General features: G+C 44.6%; 1 protein-coding gene across 3 annotated transcripts in view; it reads left to right on the top strand.

The window, feature by feature from the left end:
• FARS2 (phenylalanyl-tRNA synthetase 2, mitochondrial) overlaps nucleotides 1–24,754 on the top strand; it is a 277,553-nt gene extending 252,799 nt beyond the window's left edge. For all 3 annotated transcript variants that reach the window (XM_066624381.1, XM_066624382.1, XM_066624384.1), the window contains one exon: nucleotides 24,471–24,754. In XM_066624381.1, coding sequence (XP_066480478.1) covers nucleotides 24,471–24,609 — 139 coding nt within the window. In that variant the 3' untranslated portion in view covers nucleotides 24,610–24,754. The remainder of the gene's footprint in view (nucleotides 1–24,470) is intronic.
• Nucleotides 24,755–25,353: the final 599 nt, after the last annotated feature.

The following is a 25,353-nucleotide window of genomic DNA, read 5'->3' as shown; positions in this document are numbered from 1 at the left end:
CGACACTTTCATCGACCTGTCCACCACCACCCCAAGATCTCTCTCCTGATCTGTCACAGACAGCTCAGAACCCATCAGCCTATATCTAAAGTTTTGATTTTTTGCCCCAATGTGCATGACTTTACACTTACTGACATTGAAGCGCATCTGCCATTTTGCTGCCCATTCTGCCAGTCTGGAGAGATCCTTCTGGAGCTCCTCACAATCACTTCTGGTCTTTACCACTCGGAAAAGTTTGGTGTCGTCTGCAAACTTAGCCACTTCACTGCTCAACCCTGTCTCCAGGTCATTTATGAAGAGGTTGAAAAGCACCGGTCCCAGGACAGATCCTTGGGGCACACCGCTTTTCACCTCTCTCCATTGTGAAAATTGGCCATTGACACCCACTCTCTGCTTCCTGGCCTCCAACCAGTTCTCAATCCACGAGAGGACCTGTCCTCTAATTCCCTGACTGTGGAGTTTTTTCAGTAGCCTTTGGTGAGGGACCGTGTCAAATGCCTTCTGAATGTCCAGATATATAATGTCCACGGGTTCTCCCGCATCCACATGCCTGTTGACCTTTTCAAAGAATTCTATAAGGTTCGTGAGGCAAGACTTACCCTTACAGAAGCCATGCTGACTCTCCCTCAGCAAGGCCTGTTCGTCTATGTGTTTTGAGATCCTATCTTTGATGAGGCATTCCACCATCTTACCCGGTATGGATGTTAGGCTGACCGGCCTATAGTTTCCCGGGTCCCCCCTCTTTCCCTTTTTAAAAATAGGCGTGACATTTGCTATCCTCCAATCTTCTGGTACCGTGGCTGTTTTGAGGGACAAGTTGCATACCTTAGTCAAGAGATCTGCAACTTCATTCTTCAATTCCTTAATAACCCTTGGGTGTATGCCATCAGGGCCCGGTGACTTATTGATCTTTAATTTATCAATGAGGTCTGAAACATCTTCTCTTTTAACCTCTATCTGACTTAACTCCTCGGTTAGGAGGGGCCGTTCGGGCAGCGGTATCTGCCCGAGGTCTTCTGCCGTGAAGACAGATGCAAAGAACTCATTTAATTTCTCTGCCATCTCTAAGTCTCCTTTTATCTCCCCTTTCCCTCCCTCACCATCCAGAGGGCCAACCGCTTCTCTGGCGGGTTTCCTGCTTCTAACATATTTGAAGAAGCTTTTATTATTCCCCTTAATGTTGCTGGCCATGCGTTCCTCATAGTCTCGCTTGGCCTCCCCTATCACCTTCTTACATTTCTTTTGCCACAGTTTATGTTCCTTTTTATTCTCTTCATTAGGGCAAGACTTCCATTTACGGAAGGAAGCTTCCTTGCCCTTCACAGCCTCTCTAACTTGGCTGGTTAGCCATGCGGGCACTCTCCTGGATTTAGTGGAACCCTTCTTTCTTTGCGGTATACACCTCTGGTGGGCCTCTATTACTGTTGTTTTAAGCAGCCTCCATGCACTCTGGAGAGACTGGACTCTTTTTACCCTCCCTTTCAACCTCCTTCTAACCAGCCTCCTCATTTGAGGGAAGTCCGCCCGTCGGAAGTCAAGGGTTTTTGTTAGAGATTTGCTTGGTATTCTTCCCCCAACGTGCACATCAAAACGGATCGCAGCATGATCACTGTTCCCCAATGGCTCAGTAACGTTTACATCTCTAACCAGGTCCTGCGTACCGCACAAAATTAAATCCAGAGTCACCTGTCCTCTGGTGGGCTCCTTGACTAGCTGATCTAAGCCACAGTCATTCAGCACGTCAAGAAATCCGGTTTCCTTATCGTGACCAGAACACAAATTGACCCAGTCAATATGAGGATAATTGAAGTCCCCCATGATTACAACCCTGTCCTTCCTTGTCACCTCCCTGATCTGTTTCCTCATTTCAAGGTCCCCATCAGATTTCTGGTCTGGAGGACGATAGCACGCCCCCAGTATTACATTGCTGCACAAGCCTGGTAATTTAACCCACAGAGATTCTACGGTGGAGTCGGACCCACCTTCAATCTCTACTTTGCTGGATTCTATCCCTTCCTTAACATAAAGGGTCACCCCACCTCCAACACGCCCCTGCCTGTCCCTCCTGTAGAGTTTATAGCCCGGGATTGCGGTATCCCACTGATTCTCCGCATTCCACCAGGTTTCCGTTATGCCCACTATGTCAATATTTTCCCTTGTCACCAGACATTCCAGTTCTCCCACCTTTGCTCGTAGACTTCGGGCATTTGCATAAAAGCATTTATACACGGAATGCCCCAGGATGGGCTGCTTATTCGCTCCTTTGTCCCCGCATCCTCTCATTGTGCCAGACCGTCTATCACATCCCATCACCCTACCTTTCCCAATTTCTTCTCCTACCCTGCCTTTGTCTTGTTGTTCTCTAACCTCCCCATCCTCATCCCATAGGGATGAGGAGTCCCGAACCGGATGCCCCTCGGCTCCTGTCGGCCTTCCCCCAGGGATCAGTTTAAAAGCTGCTCTGCCACCTTTTTAATGTTATGCGCCAGCAGTCTGGTTCCATTCTGGTTCAAATGGAGCCCGTCCCTCTTGTACAGGCCCCGCTTGTCCCAAAACGTTCCCCAGTGCCTAACGAATCTAAACCCCTCCTCCCTACACCACCGTCTCATCCACGCATTGAGACCCCTGATCTCCGCCTGCCTAGCTGGCCCTGCGCGTGGAACAGGTAGCACTTCAGAGAACGCTACCTTTGAGGTCCTGGCTTTCAGCTTCCTGCCTAAAAGCCTAAATTTGGCCTCCAGGACCTCCCAGCTACACTTGCCCACGTCGTTGGTGCCGACATGCACCACAGCCGCTACCTCTCCCCCAGCACTGTCTACTAGCCTGTCTAGACGAGAAGTGATGTCCGCAACCTTCGCACCAGGCAGGCAAGTCACCATGCGGTCCTCACATCCGTCGCAAACCCCCCTCTCTATGTTTCTAATAATCGAATCCCCCACTACAAGAAGCCCCCACTACAAGAATTGGCAGGCAGGGTGCTTGGCTGCCCCAGCAATGCTCAGGTCTAGAGCATCTTTTGAAGTGAGCACAGGTGGGGAAGGAGAATGGATCACTGCTCACCGATTCTCTTGTGTCATTATCCCCTGAAACAAATAAGAGGAAGATGTTATCTCTTGGAAACCTTTTCCTGGTGGAAAAAGATCACAAAAGCTCATACAAATGGCATCTGCAATGGTGCAAGAAATTCCCAACACAGCAGTTTTATCTGACTGACTGAAGGATTTCAGTAAGTGCTAGGATTTGTGCAATCACTGGGTCAGAATACTCACTGTACTAGCCAAGGTGTCAGTGCTGCACATTCGCCTCACATAATGGTGGCCCTAAAGGTCCATGAACAGTTACTGCAATGTCACAGTAGCATATGAACTAATCCTATGTGTTTCCCATGTGCCTTACATAAACAATTTGTTTTTCTAAATATGGAATTGGCTTTGAATATTTTGTCTTTCATTACTTATCAACAGGGAGTAATGGTACTGGTTGGTTGCTGAGTCATGAGTGAACCAGGAGAGCAAAGCATTCAGAAAGTGGAGGCTGAAAAAAGAGCATCTGCTGACTTCTCTCCAAGAAATCCTTACAGTGCACTTTGCTTTGAAGTGTAAATTTTCCTTTTTAAAAAATTCCAACCTTAACACCTACAGATAGATTAGTTTGTTCCAAGTTTTAAAAAGCACAGCACACATTTGAAAGGTGAAACTTTGTAAGTGTAATTCTTTCTCTCGTCTGTATTAAAGAGTAACCCACTCCTTTTGTAAAGACACCGAATTGTAATACAATAGGAGAGATGTGCCATGTTCCCTTAGCCTAAGGAATTATCCCAAAGCCAAAACTACCCTGTTGGATTCAGAGGAGCTGTATTCACAGCACTGCTTTGCCACGTGAGAAGTTGCAGCGGATTGAGCTGACCATGTTCTCAGACAGTTGCAGAGTTGAGGGGTATTGTGGGCATGCCCATCCACTTGACTTTGGCCATCATATTTCCTTGGAATTTTTAACCCCTATGCTGCATTCATCCTGAAGTGAATGAACATGCTGGGTCTGCAATTCCAGTGGTGTTACTGCTGATCATCTATACAAGGACTGGCCCGGAATGGGGTTGGGACAGGTGGAGGCCTCTTCTTCTGGATCCTGTACTCCACAGGATATAGCTGTGACCATTTCAGTGCAACTATAGCCCGCAGCATCAGGAAACATAGGATTGGACTGTTAGTCTTCCTGTCAATATCCAAAACTAATTTTCTGTGCAAGCCATTGCAGATTTGAAACAGCCATGCTTAACTCAACTCCACGTGTGTAACTGGTGAGTCATCTGGTGGGCCACTCTGAGATACAGGAAGCTTGTCTAGATGAGCCTTTCTCCTGATCCAGTGGGACTCTTATATTCCTGCCACCTCTTTGCTCGCTTGGTCCTTGTCTCTTCATCCATCCTCTTTCTTCTCTGTGTTACTGTGTCTGTTTCCTCACCTCTTGCATTGCCCGTGCTCCTCCACTTCCTTCCTCCCTGACGCTCACCTTCCCTTTGCTTAAATGCTTTCCCTACCCTCATCCATGTCCTCTCTCGAGACTACTGTCAGCAGGACTGTGGCTGTTCTCTCAGGTAATCCTGATACTTGTTGGTGGCATCATTGCTGAGCATGGGATCAGGCAGTTGTGACCCCTTATAGATCCATGCAACTTGGTGGAGGGGGGGAACAGCCATGACTCACACTCAAAATATTTTCCAGCTGAAAGTTTTTCCCCAGTTCGCATAGAGCAGTGATTGTCAAACTTTTCGCACTGAGACCCACTTATTAGAATGGGAATCTGTCGGGACCCACTGGAAGTGATGTCATGACTAGAAGTGGCATCATCAAGCAGGAAAATTTTTAACAATCCTAGACTGCAAGCGTACCCACACTTACCCATTGACTATCCATAGTCCCACTGACAATCATTGTTAAAAGCATATACTTAGTAGCCTGTTCAAAACAACAGTAAGCCAATTTCCTTTGCAACCCATCAAAACAGATGTCAGCAGCCTTCAGGGGGCATCTTTCTCCCCAAAATAATGTCAGGGACTTTCCTGCCTCCCTGCACTCACTCAAGCAAGTTTTCTGGAGCAACACCCGACAAGAAAATCCCTCTTCTCCATTCCACGAAATGAAAATCTGCAGCTTCGTTGCTTCTGGATTAGCAAATTTTTGTGTTAACCATGAGATCAGCCTGGTATTGCCTGCTGCAAAAAATGTCTTCCTGCTGCACCTCAGTAATCTTTTTACTCAGGCTCGAAGCCTTGACAAGCCCTGAAAAGAATCTCACTAGATAAACCCGAGCCGTCCTTGCAGATTCAGCCGTATTTTTAAAGTCATTTGAAGTGATTGACAGACAGTCCAATTCATGAAACTGTTAAAACCAGACTCCTTGGAATTAAGCCAGTTTGGGACTGTTGAAGTTAGAATCTGTGTAAGGTCGTGGTTATGTCTGTTAATAGAGAGCACATTTTGGATGTTTTGTGGTAGAGGAGCTGGAATTGGAGAGAAGATGTTATCATAGTTGCTACTGCTACCATCTCACTTCTCCTGGTTCCTCTAAACAGGCCAGACTGGAGTAGGGGGGATCCAGTCAGCTCAGTTAAAAAGGGGGGGATATAATTCAAGTGTTGCCTCAGGAGCACCAGACCTGTGCATGTGGGGTTGGGGTGAGGTGTTGGAGCACATGTTTGCAGACAACCACTGGCAGGGAGCATCAGATCAGCTCTATCCAGTTGGCAGTTAAGATGAGATGGTTAGAGTTATTCAGAAGATCTGTAAAAGACAACTTGTTTACAGCAACCTGTAAATCCTGCAGTGTTTTCAATATGCAAATGAAAACCTTTGTTTATGAAGTGGCTGCCTTCACAAAAGGAACACTTGAGCAATAGCACAACATGGTGGTGGAATAAACATGGAAGCACGTGTAAAGGCTGACATGGGAAGGGGTGAAAATACTTGAAAGATGGAGCTGTTGAGAGCACCTAGAAATTGGATTGAAATTTAGAGATTTCAATATGTCGGCCAGCTGGCAATGTATCATGGAAGAAGCTTTATTTATTAGGTTCAGTGGATCAAACCCCATGGAAGATGCGCAAAAAATTGTAATGTATCCAAACATTGCAGGCAATGTACAAATAGTTCAAGGAGCAGGTGTCTGAGCCCTGCTCCTTCTCCCCCTTCATGCAATTCCTTTCTCAAGGCTTTAACTTGGCAGTGCACATCTCGGCTTTGTTCTCAGCCTTGATGAAAGCCCATTAAGAAAATAGATGGGATGATTCTGCCTGAGACTCCAATATCCTTTAAAGATCCTGCGAGATTAAACCATATGGAGTAAAGAAAAAGAAACATCCAGGCAATTGCCAGAACCAATGGGACACACAGTGTGTGTGTGTCCCAGTATATGCACTGATGAGTTGGTGCCCTGTCTTTTAAACCAGCTTAGAGGGGCTGAAGAGAAGCATAAGCCTTTCTGAAAACTACACCTCTCTAGGGAAGACTGCTTCATGTGTTAGAGCCAGTGACGTAAAGGGAAGCAGAGACAATTTAACACTTCTTAGCAGGAGGAAGGTGCCCCATTTTCATCAAGTGAGGAGGTTCTCTTGCATCTGTTCCTTACTTGCCGTATTAGTGTCACCTGCATTTAGGCAGACTATCCTGTCATTGTGACTTAAAGAGTGTTCACACAGCCATTTGGAGAGATGACAGACTCACCATACAAACTGATATTTGGCCACAGAGCAACTTGGCCATCAACTTAACAGACCATGCCCCATGTTCTTCTGTTCTGAGTCCAAACCCTGCCCTAATAGAGGAGCGAGAATGATATGTGGAGCAGATGAGCTGCTGCTGCTGCTGCTGCTGCTGCTGCTGCTGCTGCTTCTTCTTCTTCTTCTTCTTCTTCTTCTTCTTCTAAGGTGATAAGATTGTGCCAAAGAAAGCAAGTTATGTAAGAAATGTAATACGCTGTACATAAGCACCTCTTTCTGTGGGTGAAAGATTATAATTGATTTGCTAGACAGGCTCAACCTTGGGGCCTAAACTGAGCCGTTATCCTGGGATGAATTATGTTGGTAGTGGTGCTTTTCTAATTTAAGCTCTCCTTATATTAAGCTCTAAACTCATTTACACTCGCAGTTTGAATGTGAAAATGTCCTAAGAGGTGAAAGATCAGTGATTTATGCTGAGTGCCTGGCATTCCTCTCCCCCACCCTCCTTCAGCTCAGTGGAAATGTCAGAATAGACATGCCTTTTCAAAGACCCTTCGTGCAGGTCACCCACCCCCAAATATTAAACATCAGAGCTAAATTTTTAAGCCTCATAAATCTGAATGTTGAAGCCTATTTAATTAAAGGAGAAATGGCAGAATAATGTTATTGTGGCTGCTTTATAATTGCTATGAGTTTTGATTTTAATTGCTCGCACTGTTTTCAGAAATCCATATGTATCTGGTAGCCTATCCTGCTGCTTTGAAATGTTGGGAAAAAGTCACTGTCTCAGAATATAGTTGTGTTCATTTCAAAGTAATGTACTCCCATAATGATTTAACAAATTGTTGAATCCAATTACTTGCTGTGCACTGAAGTAACCTATAGCAAATTTTCAAAAGAGTTAATGTTTCTATCGGCTTGGCTTTGCATTCCAAATTCACCTGTTTGTCAAAATGCAGCCATTGTACTCTCTACAAAGGGTTGATTAAGATTGTAGCTGATTGTTTTGAAGGCTTTTTATTTTTCTACCCTGCTGTCTTTCCTGCTCCATATCTCTTACGGCCTGAAAGCCCAACAGACTGGAAATGTCAGTGTTGTAAGACATGGCAGAAATTCTTAAAAATGATGATCTGTAAAAGATTATGTTAAAAAAAAATTGTGATTATTTTACATATTAGTGCTATGTTTAGCACCCTGCAGAATCTATCACAGGAGGACCTTTATTCTCATAGCCTTAATTTAGAATAAGGTTTGAGCTCCCACAAAGGTGGAAAGATGGGTTATATATGTATTTTTTTCAAATAAGTAATAAATACATTTCCTACTCTTTGCAGTCCAAAAACTACCTAGAACCTTATCACATGCAGTAGATGGAATTTCTTTCATCACCCATTGTACTAAAATGTTTTTCATATCTAATATTTAAGGTGATATCCACTCTTATTGAGATTCCAACTGTTTTTATGAAACAGTTTCCCAGAGAATGAATGTGTGGAGGAGGGGACTTTATGCCCTCTGATTTCTACATGGCCATCCAAAGAATGGAACAGATTCTACATGCATACATATTATACATGTGTAGGCTAATCTTTAGGGGAGCACATGGAGGGCAAAATGGAGTCCCCCTGCCTCCAGTGGATTATTCAGTAGAGAATGGTTATGTCAAAAAGGCTGTTTATCTGGCCTTAGGCTCTCCCAGCTCCAACATCTGCTGCTGAGCTGTACTGAGGTGTCACTACTGAAAGGGCAATGCGTATGATAATTGGATTCTCCCATATCTTGAAAATATGATCAAGATTTGCATATGTTATCTCATTTCATTTGCAGCTAATGAGTTCCTAAGTGTGAAAAAGTGCTTATTTCCAGTTTCATGACCTCCATATGTATTATTGTGATACAGTTATTACAGTAATTCTGTGAGGTAAGTGAGTAGCATCTTCAGCTGGGGAGCGGAAGTAGCTTTGGTATGGTCACCCAGAAAGTGCGTGGCAGAGGTGAGATTTGACATGGGAAAGTCCTGGTTCATAGTTCTGTATTCTCTCTCCAGTTGTCAAAATTTAGGCTGTAAATTCAGTCTGTCTTGCTTATGACACTTAGGCCCAAATCCTAACCAACTTTCCTGCACGGACACAGCTGTACCAAAGGGGCATGTGCTGCATCCTGCAATTGGGTGGCAGTCATGGAGGCCTCCTCAGGCTAAGAGAATGTTGTTCCCTTACCTTGGAGCTGCATTGGCCTTATTTCAGTGCTGGGAAGTTGGTTAGGATAGTACCCTTAGAAGTGCAGTGTACGTTGAAAAATATAGCACTTGTCTATGGCATAGTCGATCCAAGGTTAAGTACTTTAATATCAGTTTATTTAAGTAAGTCAGTAGCTATCAGTTGACTTGCCCACAACAGTTCTTGGGAAATATCTGAAATAGATAAATTGGCCACAATCTGAACATTGGGTTTAGGCTGGCTTGCGCCACAAGGCCCTTGTGCAAAATGATGATCTGTTCACCACCCATTAGGACCAATTCTGTTATGGCACTGACTGGAGTAGGACACCAACTGGAATCATGGACTGCTCACACTCCTCCCCACTTGCTGCAATATGTTGCACTAAGAAGGAACTCTAGGGAACGGTGCAACAGAGACTGAATCTCTTTCCAGTGGTACCGACCCCCTGAGGATTTAAAGTCTTATAGGAAGTTGAAATGGGGAGATGAGGACAACGTGAATCCGGGGTCAGCACACACATCTTTTTTTGGAGTGGCTCACTAGCACATGCTTGAGTGTCTTCTGTTGCTATCTATGGCCTTTAAGGAAATGTGAGAATGCACATTTTCACAGATTTGTATTTCTGATGGAAGTTAATTTTCAGGAATTTTTTTGCGTCAGAAAAAACTTTATGAACTAGAAACAATGAACTTGCTTGCTCTTTCCAACAGAAGTTATTCCAGTCAAAGGAATCACCTTACCCATGTTGGGCATTGTTGAAGGTTCTTGATGTCTTGGGAAGAGGATTGGACTTAATTAAGTCCTGTCGTGAACTGCAAACAGCTGAGCAGCTGGAGTTCTGTTTTTGTACGAGAAAGGTTCCACCTTGCTTCCCCAGAAATCAAAGAAAAATTAATAAATGTCAAATCCATTAATGTTAACGTCGTACATGCTTTCCACCAGTAAGCATAGCCAGAGAAAATATTCGGTTATATCCTTGCTAACTTGTTAAAACATCATAATTCTGTATGGCTTTCTCAGATTATGTTTGGTAGTGGTGGAAAATTTTGGAAATGGAGAGTTCAGAATACAAATTCTACTAGTTTTTGAAAAAAAAAAAAAAACAACTATGTCCCATACCAATCATACCATACCAACCATAGGCAATACCTATGCCCAACCCCCTCTCCCCAAGTTTTCCAGGGAAACTTACCCTTAAATTAGGGATGGCTTGCTGAAGATACCAGATCTTGTATCCTTTTCTGAGCATGCTCAGATACATCTTTTCCTGGTGGGTTGCATGGGATTTGTAATTTACAATGAGTTGGTATTGGAGGCACTGGAAAATATAAATCCCATGTATTGTGACAGGAAATTTATGTTCATGAGCTTGCTCAGGAATGTCAATCACTGTTCCCTGAAAGCTGCACAGCTATAACGAAAGCTCCATGCAGCTCCAAAAAGTTGCCACACACCTTTCTCTTCCATTTGTTCTCTTTATCTCCTCCCTCTGTTCTCTAATCTACCTCCCTAGAACCATGCCAAAGCCCATACTGTGGAGTCTGCTTAGCTTGGGAGGGAAGCCAGGAGTGTGTGCAGATTGCTGATAGAAGTGATGCTTGGAAACCAGGTGTGCAGGCAGATCACTCAGAGGAGTGATGCTACTGTTGACTTGTATCTCCCTCCCTCAGAGCTGTAGGCCACAATAGGGAGAGAAGCCAGGAGTGCATGTTGTGCAGATCGCTTATAGAAGGAGACTCAGGGTGTGGTTCTGTTTGCACCATCTCCAAAAGGATATTGTGGGAAAAGATAAAGAACAAATGTGCAAGAAAAGGTCTGCAAAATGATCAGGAGCTTTTTAGTTTGGGGAAAAAATGTGTCAGGAAGGTGGAGTTGGATCGGGTTGGGAATTAAGAGGGAAGGAACAGAATGAACAATGTTTGAACGCCAGATAGTGAAACCGTGCTTCCCCACTGCCCTCCACAACGATCTAGACTGGTAGGCAGCTCCCACTCACCAACTGAATGCCGGCTAAGCTCTACCCTCACCATGAAGACAACCAATAGGGGCAAAGACCCAAAAGTCTCACAGGGATGGGAAGGCCAGGCCATGCAACTGATGTTGTGTGGATTGGGATTGTTCATGACTCTCCATACTGGTCCAAATTAGTTTAAAGAGTTGAGTTCCCAGGATGTTAAGCAAGCAATTGTGTTAATGGGAACTGTCTAGACACCTGCTGTCACTCTCATTCAGCCTTGCCTCCTTCCAGCAAGGCAAATTTGCTTTAAATTCTTTGATAAATTCTCTTTTTAGTTCATTATGAATACATTTTTAATCTGACAGTAATCTTATTTTTAGTAATGCTTTTTTGTACCCTTTAGTATTAACATGTAATTGGGGAAAAACTTTCTGCTAATTATTTATAACTTTTCATTTGATCTATTAGTAATAAAGACCAAAAATGTATTGCGTTTTGGATTTTTTTTTTTTTTGCTGTATCTTCATACAAAAACCAGCATCATCATTTTTATAAGGATTAAATAATAAAATTGGATATGTTCCGTGGCCTTATGTAAATGGTGAATTAGTTACTGTTGGAAGGTGTTGATGTCCAATGCTAGATTAATTAGAGGTGATGCATTAATTTTGAAAAATTCAAAGAAGACTACAGTAGCTCTCTGCAGGTGTGACTTTAACATATAATAAAGGAGTCATAAGAAATAAGATACTTTGACATGATTAGTTTCTGCAAATAAGCATAAGTCTAAAGCGTGTTAACCTGACTAGCTAAAAATGAATGGGTGCTTTTCAGTGGTGACATCTCTTTGATGAAAGTCCTTTCCAGGAGAAGAATGTCCACCCTACTCTAGTAGACTTTTCAAAGGAAAAGGGCAGCCCAATCCTATGCAGTGCTGGTGCAGTGGGCCACATGGTCCATGCTGTATCCAGCACTGAAACTGGGCAGGCTGGAGGTCTCCTCGGGATAATGGAACATTTGTTTGCTTACCCTGTGTAGTGCTTCTGCCTGCCCAATGCGGCTACTCAGATCTGCGCTGGCAATATCACTGGTGTAATTCCTAGAAACGCTGTGTAGAGCTTCAAGGCCCAGGAAGGGAGTTAGGAGATGGCAGAGGCCTTCTCGACCGACCGTACCTCCCTTCCGGGCCCAATCCACCCCCGTTCTGCCCTCCTCATCCTGTTAGACCCTCTCCCAGCCCTTTCCCTGCCTCTGTGCTATATGGAGCAGCTCTTACCTGCTATGGTGGCCATAGATCCAAATTCTGTCCCGGTGGGATGGCTCAGGGCTTCACACACTTACTCTAAAGTTGTTGAAAAGCACAACATGCTTTTATGATGGCTTTTATGATGGCTGGTGCTGGCACAGCAGCCACTGCACTAGCAGGCCGTAGGTTTGTACCATTAGTTAGTATTCCTCTGCTCATTTTACCATGAGTGTACTATTGATGTACGTATTTCCCCAGGCATGCTTGTCAAGGGACTTTTGACCATGAGTCATGGTACACCCACCTTCATGCCTGATAACAGAGAAAAAGAAACTTAGATGTAACTGCTACACATACACGGTTTATTACGAGGATTATATAAAATAATAGGGAGGAGGGAAGCACATAAATGAACACAGTACCAACTTAAGACTAGCAAAGTGATTCTGCCGGCTTGGGAGAGGAGGGCACAGTGTTCACAGGGGAATTAGTGAGGGGACAGTGTCTGTGTGACCCAGTCACAGCCCTCATGGTGAAGGAGGAAAGGTTTGTAATCACTATCTTGTTTACCTCAAAGTAAACACTCAGTTGGCGGCCATTTTGGGAATGCTGCCACAAGAGGCTGCAGCGCTCCCCAACCACCGCCAGACCAGTCTGCAGCCTCTGAAGCAGGTAAGGCTGCAGAGGGGGGAGGAATGGAGGTGCCATCTCAGCACCGACAATGAGTACGCTTGTACTTTGTTTTTGCCTGTTAGACTAAAAGGCCAATCAAGGCACAGAATAAAGCAGTCAAGACTAGATGATTGTGAAGGTTGAAACTAGGTGGAGAAGACACAGTAAGAAGATTTCCAAAGGCTTCCAGGTTCTCTTAATTGAATTGGCAAAAGTAGAAATCTGCTTGATTACATCTGCCTGGGAGGGCTTTCTGTTTCGCTTGACTGTCCCTTTTATTAGGGCACAGCAGGACAGTAATAAGAGTCCCAGAGACTTTCATCTGTGGCTAAGGCCCCTGTTTTACTGAAGCAGGGATCTTCCAATGCAACCACTAGCTTTTTGGCCATTTTGTCTGCACACATTAACAATGACGCCACCTTGACCACAAAGGTGGGGGGCTAGGTAACATGGAACCAATCTGAGGTACACCCACAAATCAAGAAACAACCTGACATGTTTGCATAAGGAAACTGTTTCTGAAGTTTAGAATCAGAAACTATAGATTTTTCAGATTGTTTCTAATTATGGAAATAAACTTGTGTTGTGCTATTATTTTCAAGGATACGTTATTTACAGAGATAGAGCAAGATACTTAAATAAATAAGGATGGCTGATTTTCTCTACCTGTTCTGATAACACTGTGATGATGATGATAAAATAACATTGAACTCTTCAGTAGTCTTATGAAGTACAACTGAATACCAAATGCATTGCTACTCCTAAATTACCTTATAGGGATGTTTAGTTGCTGAGTCTTCTCTAGAAAAATATGAATTTCAAAGAGACATATCTACATAATAATGCTGAGATGTGCAGGCTGTTTCTAAGCCCAGCTAATAAAATTGCCTTTGTTTATTACAATATTGATGGTTTCTGTGTTCACCTTTCATGTTGCTCCTGTTTTCCTAGCTAAAGGCACTTTAGGGTGTAGCAACCTGCAGCTCAGTCTCTGGCTGGCTGTGGAAATATTTGTAATTAATGTTCGAATGAACTAATGGCATGAATACCTTTAAATATCACAAACATATCAACAATGTATCTACTAGGTTAAACATAGTGTGTATTTGCACAATCCAAAGCAACGTGTGCACTGGCACAGCACATGCTGTACCAGTGCTTGCCATAGCAAAAGCGCCGTAAGCACATTGCGAGGGCAGAGGAGTTGTGACGGCCTGCACTGCAGAGCGAAGGCCTGCACTGGCCCATGCGCACTAGCAGACAGAGCAGCACACGCTGGAGAAGGCGAGTTTCATCCTAAGCAGCACAGAGGTGGAGCAGGGTGGGGGTAGGGTGGTGGTAGGGCAGGGGATGGGTGGATCAGGCCTGGGAGGGGTGTGAGATCAGTGGTGCTGGTGTGCACCACATCCTATGCCACTTTCCTAGGCCTGATCTACCAATGTGGAGCAATGCGGAATTGCGCCAGTGATTGAGTTCATGCAGGTCCAAGTTGCCCCATTGCGGCTGCTGGAGCTTACTCCAAGGCAAGGGGACAAATAACCCCTTACCCTGAGGAGACCTCTAGCAGCAAACCTCCAGCAGACCAGCAGCAGACCTCCAGCAGGATGCAGCACTGGCCGTTGCTCAGGAATTTGTGCAAGATTGGGCTATTTGTGTTCCAAAGTAAGTTTAGATTTGCACCACATGTAAATTTTATATACACTGTATTTCCAAGTTTTCCAAAATTGAATTGTTTTGCTAGAAAAAAGAGGGAAAACTCCCTCTCCCTTATTTCAGAAGTTCCATTAATGTTCCATCTTAGTCACTCAGGCACAGACTGAACTGTTCTTGGACTGTCCATCCCTACTTGCTTTCAAGCCACCAATCTGAACAGTTGCCTCCCTTATTTAGAGTGAAATATTGATAGCCCTTGGTCAATACCATTGCAAATCCAGATGTGAAATCCCCAGGGCACCTTTCAGTATATTTTCACTTGAGAACTTAGGGCCCAATCCTATCTAATTTTCCAGTGCCAGTGCTGCTGATGGGGTATGCACTGCTTCCTGTGTTGGGGAGGCAGTCACAGAGGCCTCCTCAAGGTATGGGAGCATTGGTTCCCTTACCTTGGGGCTGCATTGCAGCTGCACCAGTGCAGGAAAGTTGGATAGGATCGGGCCCCCAGTTAGGTCAGCTAACTATAGTTTGTTAATTTGGTAAGGTGGCTGTGCACATCATTCCTGGCATAGCCTCAGATTCTTATGTTTTTTTTTCTAATTGGTTTTGTACCAACCATTGCACATGGGTTCTTCCTTCCTTTTTTTTTTGATTGACTCAAGATTCCCAGATCACTGAGTGCTCTTTTTTTTTTTTTTTTGGAGGGGGGAGGAACATTTCAGAGGAAAAGCTGTGTTGATCTATGCTGGTAGATGGTTGCATTGTTGTGGCAGACTTTCTGAGAAAAGGTCTACCCGGCTAAAGCATCAATCCTTGTCTACAGTATGCAGATGGTATTCTAGCAAAGTGATATTTTTGGTGTATAATCACCTGTTTCTGTCTATTCTTTCAGCTTTTCAGTATGTAATGAAATAATTAAGACTGGAATCAAATACAGCAGTTGTTTTTAAGGGTGTTGAAAGTAGTTGAGATAGGTTCTATTTTCTGTGGTGTGTGTGTGTGTATGCATCATTTCTTTTCCATCCCCATGAAGCCCCTGAACACTCAGTACCCAAAAGATCATGAGGGCAAGGAGCACCATGGGGAGCTCACTTCAAGGCTTTACTCAGATACCCCAACACCCTCACACCAGCATTGGGTTTGAATGACAGCAATTGCTCCAATCTAATTTCAGTCCTTGATACATCATTAAGATTTTACTGTCCTATGGCTAACTCTGGGGTGAAAGCATTGGCGTTCAAATCATGTGTCATCTTGTCATGCCTGCAGACCTGACAGGCTTTCATGGGACTATTTGGGAGCAATTCTATTGGTTCTTACTAAAACATCATGAACCAACCACCAAATAAGTCCACAAACACTCCATTAGAGAAAGAGAACCTTCGATCAGATAGTGTTGTGTCCCAGCGTTCACTGAGGCCAAAGGATACTCAGGCCTGGATAATCTTTTGGCATCTTTAGAGCCAGATCCAGGAAAACTTTCCACTATTCAACATAGTCCCGCCACCACTGAGGAACCATGTTCATGGTTCTGGCCCCAAATGCCCTGAGATCAACCCCTATCACCAAATCCAATGGACATAGAGCATAAACAGGCCCAGTAATGCTGGTGGAGCAATTGCTGATCTTTTAAGAAAGCTTGTTCAAAATAGGAGCAGGGCCACTAACGGGTTTCAGGCTTACTGGTGGACCATTGCTGAAGTAAAATTTCCATGGCTGACTTGTGCACCTGATAGCGCAATCCTGTCCCCACCTAAGCTGGCACAGCTGTCCCTGCACTGGCTCAGAGTGTCTCAAACATGCCATAGAGCATGTTTACAACTACTTATGAGCATCCAGGCATTGGCGTAGCTAGAGGGGGGCAGGGCACTAAGTTTTGCAGGGAGCCTCCCCGCAGTGTGCAAGCAGCCCCTCCCCCTCCCCTTGGGAGCCATTTGGGGGGGCAAAACAGAGGCGAATGGCTCCCAAGGGGGGGAGGAGGGGCCACTTGCATGCTGCAGGGAGGCTCCCTGCAAAACTTAGTGCCCCTCCCCCTCTAGCTATGCCAGTGCATCCAGGAGCAGCATTGGCCAGTACAGGAAAGCTGGCACTGAGTGGCCAGGGGGGATGGTGGCAGGGAGGCAAGGAGGGGGTGTTTCTGGCCAGGAGGAGGGAGGAACAAGTGGCAGATCGGTCCCAGAAGGGGGCAGGATCAGTGGAGGCCTCCTCTGCCATATCTAAGCCCCTTCCCAGGCCAGGCAGCCCTACATGGTGCTTCCTGGATTTGTGCCAGCTGAATAGCTGCCACAAATCCAAGAAACCCCATAGGGGTAGTGGTAAGAAGAAGGTAAGAAGGTTCTTCTTATTGGAGGTAAGAAGAAATATGTATATCCCCTTACCCTGAAGAGAACTTCAGCCACCTCCTAACCTGTGTTCAGTACAGTGAAGGCCATGTGGACTGGCTGTGCCAGCGCAGCTTCAGATTGGGCTGTAAGATACTTATTTGTCCTTCCACTGCTACCTATCTCTTCCTTTAGGAAGAAAGGTCTCTCTGCCCATGACTATTTATTTAGTCAGTCAGTCAGTCAGTCAGTCAGTCAGTCAGTCCGTGTGACCACTGAGCAGCGAGCCCAGAGCTAGCCAGCGCTGGGCTAGTATGGCCGCTAGCCCAGCGTTACGCCTCACAAACATGTCATTTGCAACAGTACGCACCGGGGGTAAACCAGCACGTTGAGCCCAGGGTTGGGCTCTTAGGGCACAATCCTATCTTGCGCTGGAACAGGCAAGCTAGGAGGCTTGTGCTGTATCCAGCGCAGGATAGTGGCCATAAGCGGCTCAGCCAGAGGCAAGGGGAAACTCTTCCCCTTACCCTTGGGTAAGGTGCCCTGGGCTCTATGGGTCTCCTCAGACTTGCGCCACCTCTTGAGGTGGCACAAGTCCGAAGAGAGCGGAGCGGCTTGGAGCCACTCCGTTCTCCCTGGGAACAGGGGTTGGGATCCGGCATAACTACCGGTTTCCAGGCCTGCCTCCTACTCCCTACCTGCCCGCCCGCCCCCGGGGCCGCCCACTGCCCACCCTCCCCCCACCCAGGAACGCCTCCCTCCTGGCTCCTCCCCCGCCTACCTTTTCTCCTTGCATCAGCCCAGCCAGGCTGATGCAAGACTCAAGGAGGAAGCCAGTGTGGAGGCTACCGTCAGCCTCTGCAGGCCAGCGCTTCTCAGAGCACTGACCTAGCTTCCTCTCAAGGAGGCACAAAAGACTTGCGTCAACCCAAGGGTGCTTTTGGATTGCACCCTAAGTTAGTTAAAACATTTATAACCTGCCTTTCCTATAATGCAAGATGGCTTAAGAGTAGAAACCTTTCTGGTTTGAGGAACAATTCATCCCAGGTGTCAGCATCATTTCTCTGGACTGTGCTGTATTTCTTCACACATTTGGCCCTAAAACCATTAAACAAAAAAGAGCAGAATGCATCATTACAACTGGCACATGCATGTTTGTAGGCACTGTTGATTTGAAGCATATTTGCATTGACGGTGCAATATTGTCATCTTGTCATTACCTGGCTTCAAGCCAAGAGTAATAGTTGCCCACTTACAATTTGTAGCGTAGCGTGCAATTTATACATTTATACAATCATTGTGTGCATTTTGGTAGATGTGATGGTTTGAAGACATGGTTTCTGCAATTGTTTGTGAATTAAAATCACTTAGAAATATTTCTTCTAGTAGAGGGAGACCCTGAACAGGGAGAGTGCAAAGATTATTGGTCACGATTGAAAAACCTTACAAGTGTAGAACAAGTGTGTACATATGCAGAATTCCCTCTCGAGCATAGCCAAGAGGCTTAAAGTTTGCATAGTTCATTCAAGATGCAGAATTCTGCTGCTCAGGCTCAGGGTTCTCCCCTTCCTCTTGCAAAAATTCCTTTCATCCCCAGTGTCAGGATTGGTTATAATAACTCATCTCTTCTTTGTCGGAAGGCTCATAAGTAAAGTACACACATTGCATGTAAAATGTCTCCCAATTGTTCCCTGGCATCTCCACTGAAGGGATCTTAGGCTAACCAGGCTCGGAAAGACCCTAGATTATACTAGATCATGGGCTGGATGGACCAGTGGTCCGTCTAAGGCAGCCTCATGTGAACTTTTGCTGTAGATACTAGAGCTGCAGTATTCATGGGATGCAATTTCTGTATTCCTGTTTCCACGAAGCTGAGTTCTTCCTGCCAGGGCTACACAAAATAAGATCATCTCTTGTTTCAGCTGTTTTTATTTGTTGAGAATTGGGGTTTCTTTTTCCTGTGGCTGCAAAATCTGTCGATACCTTTGTGCAATTTTTTCCCCTTTTTGTATCACTCCACTATATTTACTGTGTTTCATTACGTGAAAGCCGCAGGCTGTTGCAGAGTATGTTGTGACGCTAAGATCAATTAAAGTTTAATGAAAGGAGAAAGAGGCTGTGAGATTGGAAACCGGATGGAGTTTTCGGAAGGTGCAGTTTAGGTAAATAATGTCTTCCTTATTCAGTGTTAATCCTTGCAGTTTGTTGACCTAGTGGAACCGCAGGCTCAGCAATTTGGCTTTGATAGCTAAGCTGTTGACAGTGTTACAACTCCATTCTCTATAATAGCGGCATTCAGCATTTCCAGGGTCCCCCTTGCAGATCCAACTTTTGACCCATAGAGAGCAGGACCTCAGGTGGGCAGTAGGGTAGGGTTGAATTAGAAGCTACCACCAAAAAGGAGAACACCTCCCAGGGCTGACCAGGTGACACAGCTGCTGCATAGATTTTCAGAACACTTCCACCTTTTTCAAGCTGACAGTTTCTGTCCTCTTTGAAAAGGAAGTTGGGAATGGGTGAGTGGAAAGTTGCCTCTGCTCCGACAAACACACATGACCCACACTACCCTTGCTAATTGGGCAGGAAGCACCTGTTTCTTATTATTCAGCAGGGGGTGGCAACTTTCCAGTATTCATCCCAGTGGCTGTTGGCTGGTCTCTCCTTTGTGGGTTGGTTGGTTTTAAACTGTGAGCACTTTGGGACAGAAAACCATTTTCTCATTCATTTTACTAGGTATACTGCTTTGAAAATGTTTGTATAAATATTCTTAATACATAAATTGACTTGTGCACTGCATGGGCACATGGACCTCGCTTGCTTGCTTCAGGATTAGGAGACGCAGGTGAGCAAATTGGGTAAACAGGAAAAAGCAGAAGAAGGGAACGGAAGTCTGAGGCCGGTACATAGATGCTCACTCACCCTGAAGAATGAAGAAAAATATTATATCAACACAAAATGCTGTTGTTGGCATTAACAGGGTCTCATAATGGTAAATATGGATTCTGCTGAGATAAATATATTTTACTGCTTGCCAAGATAAAACACAGGCAGTGATGATCATCGCCTAGACCAGAGTATATGGAGGCTGGATTATCTATCTCACACATAATATGCATTGAAGCACTGAATTATGATGGTTCTGAACAATTTGATAGCAGTCACTATAAAAAAAATTGCAAAAAAATACTTGTTGTAAAGGAAGTGGAGCAGAAAGGGATTTCCTGGTTTGTTTTCCAATCATTTTTTTCCCCACCTCAGGCACCAGAGGTTACACCTTTTGACCTTTTGTTGTTGCAATCAATCCTGATTTCACTAGTACTATGGCAATTGCATGCTTTGTTTTTGGTCCTACAATAGGGTAATACCACTCACTATCAAAACAGGTATTCTACTCTCATGTGTAGCTGGCTCAGTTTTACGTTATCACTACATGCTATTATGCAGTCACGATGAAATTTTGCAAGTGTCAATAATATTCTTTTCCCAAGAACCTTACACAAACATAACATGAATGACTCAGGCCTGTAGCTAGAGGGGGAAGCGCGTGCATTGCCCACCTTGAGAGCAGTTTGTCCACCCTCACATTTCAGAACCCTGTTTATGAAGTTAATGGGATTGTCTGTTGGAATATTTATTTCGAGATTCTGAAGGGGGTAGCTCTGTTAGGGCGCAATCCTAGAAATGATTTGAGCTGGCCCAAGTCCCTTGCGCAGGCCCAGGAGGGTTGCAAACATGCCGTAAGGCACATTTGTGCCTCCTCAAGAGGAAGCTAGACTGGCGCTCCAAGAAGCACCGGCCTGCAGAGACTGACACAAGCCTCTGTGCCAGCTTCCTCTCTGAGGCTTGTGTCAGCCCAACTGGGCCAACGTAAGCCACAAAGGTAGGCGGGGAGGAGGTGGGAGGGAGACATTCCTGGGTGGGAGAAGGGAGGGTGCTGGGCAGCCCCGAAGGTGGGTGAGGAGATTCCAACCCCTGTTCCTGGGGAGAATGGAGCAGCTTCAAGCCACTCCGCTCTCCTCGGACTTGTGCCACCTCCAGAGGAGGTGCAAGTCTGAGGAGACCTATAGGGGCCAGTGACCCTTACCCAGGGGTAAGGGGAAAAGATAGGATAGGATTGCGCCCTTAGTTTGTTACAACCATTATATAGAGCAAAAAAACCTGTGACACCATAAAGACTAGTATATTTTTTGTGGTTTCAGCTTTCATTTCATGCCTTTATATATATATAACTGATGATAACACTTTTCTGCCCCTGATGAAGTGATTCATGGTTCACAGAAACATATGTCACAATAAATCTGTTAGTCTTTAAGGTGACATAAGATTCTTTTGTGTTTCATGTATTATTCTTATTTTTTATTTATGCAGTATCATCAGGACTCATAGGGAACAGGCAAGCCAAGAGGCTTGTGCTGTATCCAGCACAGGATAGGGACCCAACGTGGCTCAGCCAGTTGTAAGGGCTTTTCCCCTTACCTCTGGATAAGGCACGCTGGCCCCATGGGTCTCCTCGAACTTGCACCACCTTAGGAGAGCAGAACAGCTTGAAGCCGCTCTGAACTCCCCGGGAACGGTGATTGGGATCCAGCATAACAGCCGGGTCCCAACCCCGCCTCCCGCTCCCCACCCACCTGTCCCCGGGGCTGCCCACCACCTGCCCTCCTCCCGCTCCAGAAAGTCTCCCTTCCACCTCATACCCACCTCCTCCCCACCCGCCCCATAGCCTTGCATCAGCCCAGCTGGGCCGATGCATGGCTTGGTGCTTCTGTCGGCATGGAAGCTTGTGTCAGCCTCCACAGGCCAGTGCGCCTCTGCGTGCTGGCCTTGCCGACTCTCAAGGAGGTGCAAACGCACCTTATGGCACATTTGCAACCCTCCTGGATTTCACCCATAGTGTTTTACAGCGTTTTAAAGTGATAATCTTCACCCTTCCTAACCTTATATCCAAACTTTCTTGCAATCCTATCCACATTTACCTGGGAGTAAGCTTCACTGACTATTATGGATTTACTTCTGAGTAGACATACATAAGATTGGGCTCAGTCTCTCATTTGACCCAGTGTCCACAAGGAATGTGGTGGAGTGGCTTGCTAACTTGAGCTGATCAATTTCTTTTAAATGATGAAGGATCCTCTGATACATGCCATATTGGGTTTCCGCCTCCATTTTGCAGGGCTTTTGTCCCTGTTGCATAACAGGTTGAAAATCCAACAGTATAGGTTTTTTAGCATGCGTTCATGCAGTTGCAATAAATTAATGAGAAACCTTCTCATGAGCTAGTACCATTAGCAGAATTATTTATATATGGTTGAAATCAGTGACACCTTGCTTTTGTTTAGAGTCAGGCCATTAATATGATATGTTTCTGTTTAGGAAGATAGTAATTTGTCATGTAGTATTTAGCCTGTATTCACTCTCTTTCTCACAGACACATGCACACACTTTTCTACATTCTCTTTCCACTCATCATTTTCTCCTCTTTCTATCCCTCTCCCTAAAAGGTAACTATCACTGTATGAGACCTATGGTACCTATGAAGTGTCATGATCCAATTGTGGGTCAAAACCTATTGGTTAAAGACCAGTGCTCTGCAAAACAAGGTTAATCTGTAGGATGAACTCAGAGCAATTGCTTGGGCTTCTGAAGTTATTGCCAAAACTGGTTACAGGAAATAGTAGATAGGACATGGATCCAAGTGTTTGCATGTAGTAGCTCTACAGCAGGGGTGCCCAAACATTTTGGCAGGAGGGCCACCTCATCTCTCTGACACTGTGTTGGGGGCCAGGAAAAAAAGGAATTAATTTAATTCAATATAAAATTTGAATAAATATACATAAATGAATTTATTAGAGATGGAACTTATATGAATGAATGAAGGTCTTGCAGTAGCTCAAGGCCTATAAAAGGTCTTGCATAAAGTAAGTCCAGCCATTCCTTCGCTGCCACTGCCGCAACACAGACGTGAAACAGCAAGTCGTGGAGGAAGCCCTCATCCCACAGCTCAGATGAGAGGTTGAACAGTCATCCTAACACTGAAAGCAGTTGCGTTGGGCCAGCACAAGCTTCAGCAAGTCTCTGGAGGGCCAGAGGCTCATTGAAGACTGGAGACTCACCGTGGGCCGGTTTGGGAGCCCCTGAGGGCCGCAAGTGGCCTCTGGGCCGGGTTTTGGGCACCCCTGCTCTACAGGGACAAAGTGATGGCATTGCAAAGTTGACACTGCCCATGGCACACAGTTTTGTTTTTTTAATCTTTCTGGGGTTTTTTTTTATTCACGAACCTCATGCAAAACATAGCAATAGTTACCTGTAAACAGTAACAGTGCATGGTTAGCATTACTGGTTTTGAAAATTTTTACAGAGCTTCAAGCTTTACACCAACATATCCCCTGTGATGCTGTAAAGGCACTAGCTCTCATTATGCTGTTATGATGGTGATCTTACAATTGCAATGAAAAGAAGGGAAGCTTTGCTTCAGTAGGAATAGACTTGTTATAGGGAGAAAAAAATTAACCATTTTTTGTTCCTTTAAAACACAGTGGAGACATACAATGTCCAAATAAATAGTTTAAAAATAATAACATTTTCTTGAAATGTCACAGTGGTTGTTTTTGTTTTTGTTTTTTTGTGGTGGGCTGGCAAATACCATAGCATTATTAAAAGAAAAACCTGCCGAATCTGACCATGATCTGACCATGATGGGCCATAATTAAGTTTGTATATCATAGATAGTGATTTACATTTAGTGATCACTTCATGATCATCTGTCTCAAAAACAAAGACTTAAAAAACCTGTTTAAAAACTGTTCTAAGCAAGGGAGAAATGGGAGCATGTCTTCATCAAGGGAATTCTCCCATTGCCCAAACCAAACTGTGGAGAACTCTCAGCTCCCTCCCTCCACGAATTGGGGCTAACAGCCTGATCCAATTGAAGATAACCTGAGAAGTAGGCCACCTCTTGCCTGCTCCTTCTGTCACTTGGCAGCATCTACTTTTTCTCAGCTGTGAGCAGTTGTGTATAGAGTAGGTTGATCTGCTTGTTTTCATTGATGAAACGTCCCTTTCTTCCAGCTCTTCTTCTCTTTCTCCTCCCAATTAGAAGGGGTGGCAAAGTCTTATACAACTAACCATGGCTAATGGTGGAAACGGAATAGCTTTTTCCAGATGTAGTTGGTCTGGGGAAGTATGCACGTTCTCTGCGAGTACTGTATATATATGTGCAACGATTGTCTGAAGCTATCTTCTGTACATACCTGCTTTACATACAAATTTCCATTTTTAGGTGTTGATCAATTCAAATCTCATGACTTTAAATCTGTCTTCCCATTAGCACATCCCGTTAGCAGAGGGACATCTAACCCCAGGTTTCAGTACTGGGTTTCAGTACTGGGGAATATGATGAAAGATGAAAAAATGTGATGCTTACATGTTTGAGAAACAACTGTGGCAATGGAATGGATTTTACTGTTCTCTGCTCTGTAGAAGTGAATTGTGCATTATTCTATGCATTACAGTTGATGAGGCTGACTCGGTCACTTGTTTTTGGTAACCTGAGAAATATAATCAGCAACAGGACAAGAAAAAGCAGAAGATAACTACCTAGGCATCGTTGGTTTTCTTCTTTCCAATTGTATCATTTGATGATAATTGAACTAACAGTCAACATCTGGGTTATGTTTTTTAGGACAAAAAGGGTCAGCCATTGTTACCGGATAACCTATCAGCACTTGGAAAGAACACTGACTCAAAAAGAAGTAAATAGCATCCATCAAGCCATTGAGGAATCAGCTGCACGAGAATTAGGCGTAGAAGGAAGATTTTAACCTTACAGTGTTGACTTCTCTGATTTACTTTTTGTCTTTTTTCCCTTCTGTAAAAAATGGTTTCTAACATGTGGAAACCTCTTGGTAATGGTGTAGCTTTCAGATAATAAAGATGGATCTAGCATTTCACATGAATTTTAATAAATATTTGTTGGTGATTATGTATGCTATTAATCAGACCCTGAAGACAATGTCTCCAAGATGGTCCACGTTCTTGTGGTAGAATCTCAGGCCACCAACACACAGTCTTTCCATAGGCTATTTTCTGTAGACATTGTCAAGGAAATACAAGGTTCTCCACCCCATCTTTCCCCAACTCGCAGATTAGGGGAGTATTTTCAGGGAGAAATGGCAGGTGGGAAATTGGGTGCTTAACTATCACTCTCCAGCCCTTTCTTCCCTGCAATTTGCACCCCTCATTTTTTAATTTTTTCCCCCAGTTAGATTTTGAAGGCTAAGTTAAGCTGGTTGGGAGAATGGGCTAGAGACAACAGTCTAGGTCAGTGGTTCCCAAGCTAGGGGTCACAACTCAAAAGAGGGCCAATGGGCATTCCTAAGGGTTCAGGAAGCATTGTTTCCTGTAAGCTTTGTGGCCCTGCAACTGAAATTGAAGACCCATGCAGTTTCTGAGTGCTCTGGAGAGGTTTTTTTCTTATCATCATCATCATCATGTACCAACTTAATGAGTCACCAGACTGAGAGAGAAACTGTATTTCAGGTCACGGTCAAAAATGTTTGGGTAAC

The sequence above is a fragment of the Tiliqua scincoides genome, chromosome 4 (genome assembly GCF_035046505.1).
Source record: "Tiliqua scincoides isolate rTilSci1 chromosome 4, rTilSci1.hap2, whole genome shotgun sequence".
In the NCBI taxonomy this organism is placed as follows: Eukaryota; Metazoa; Chordata; class Lepidosauria; order Squamata; family Scincidae; genus Tiliqua; species Tiliqua scincoides.
This window is presented reverse-complemented; position numbering and strand designations above follow the sequence as displayed.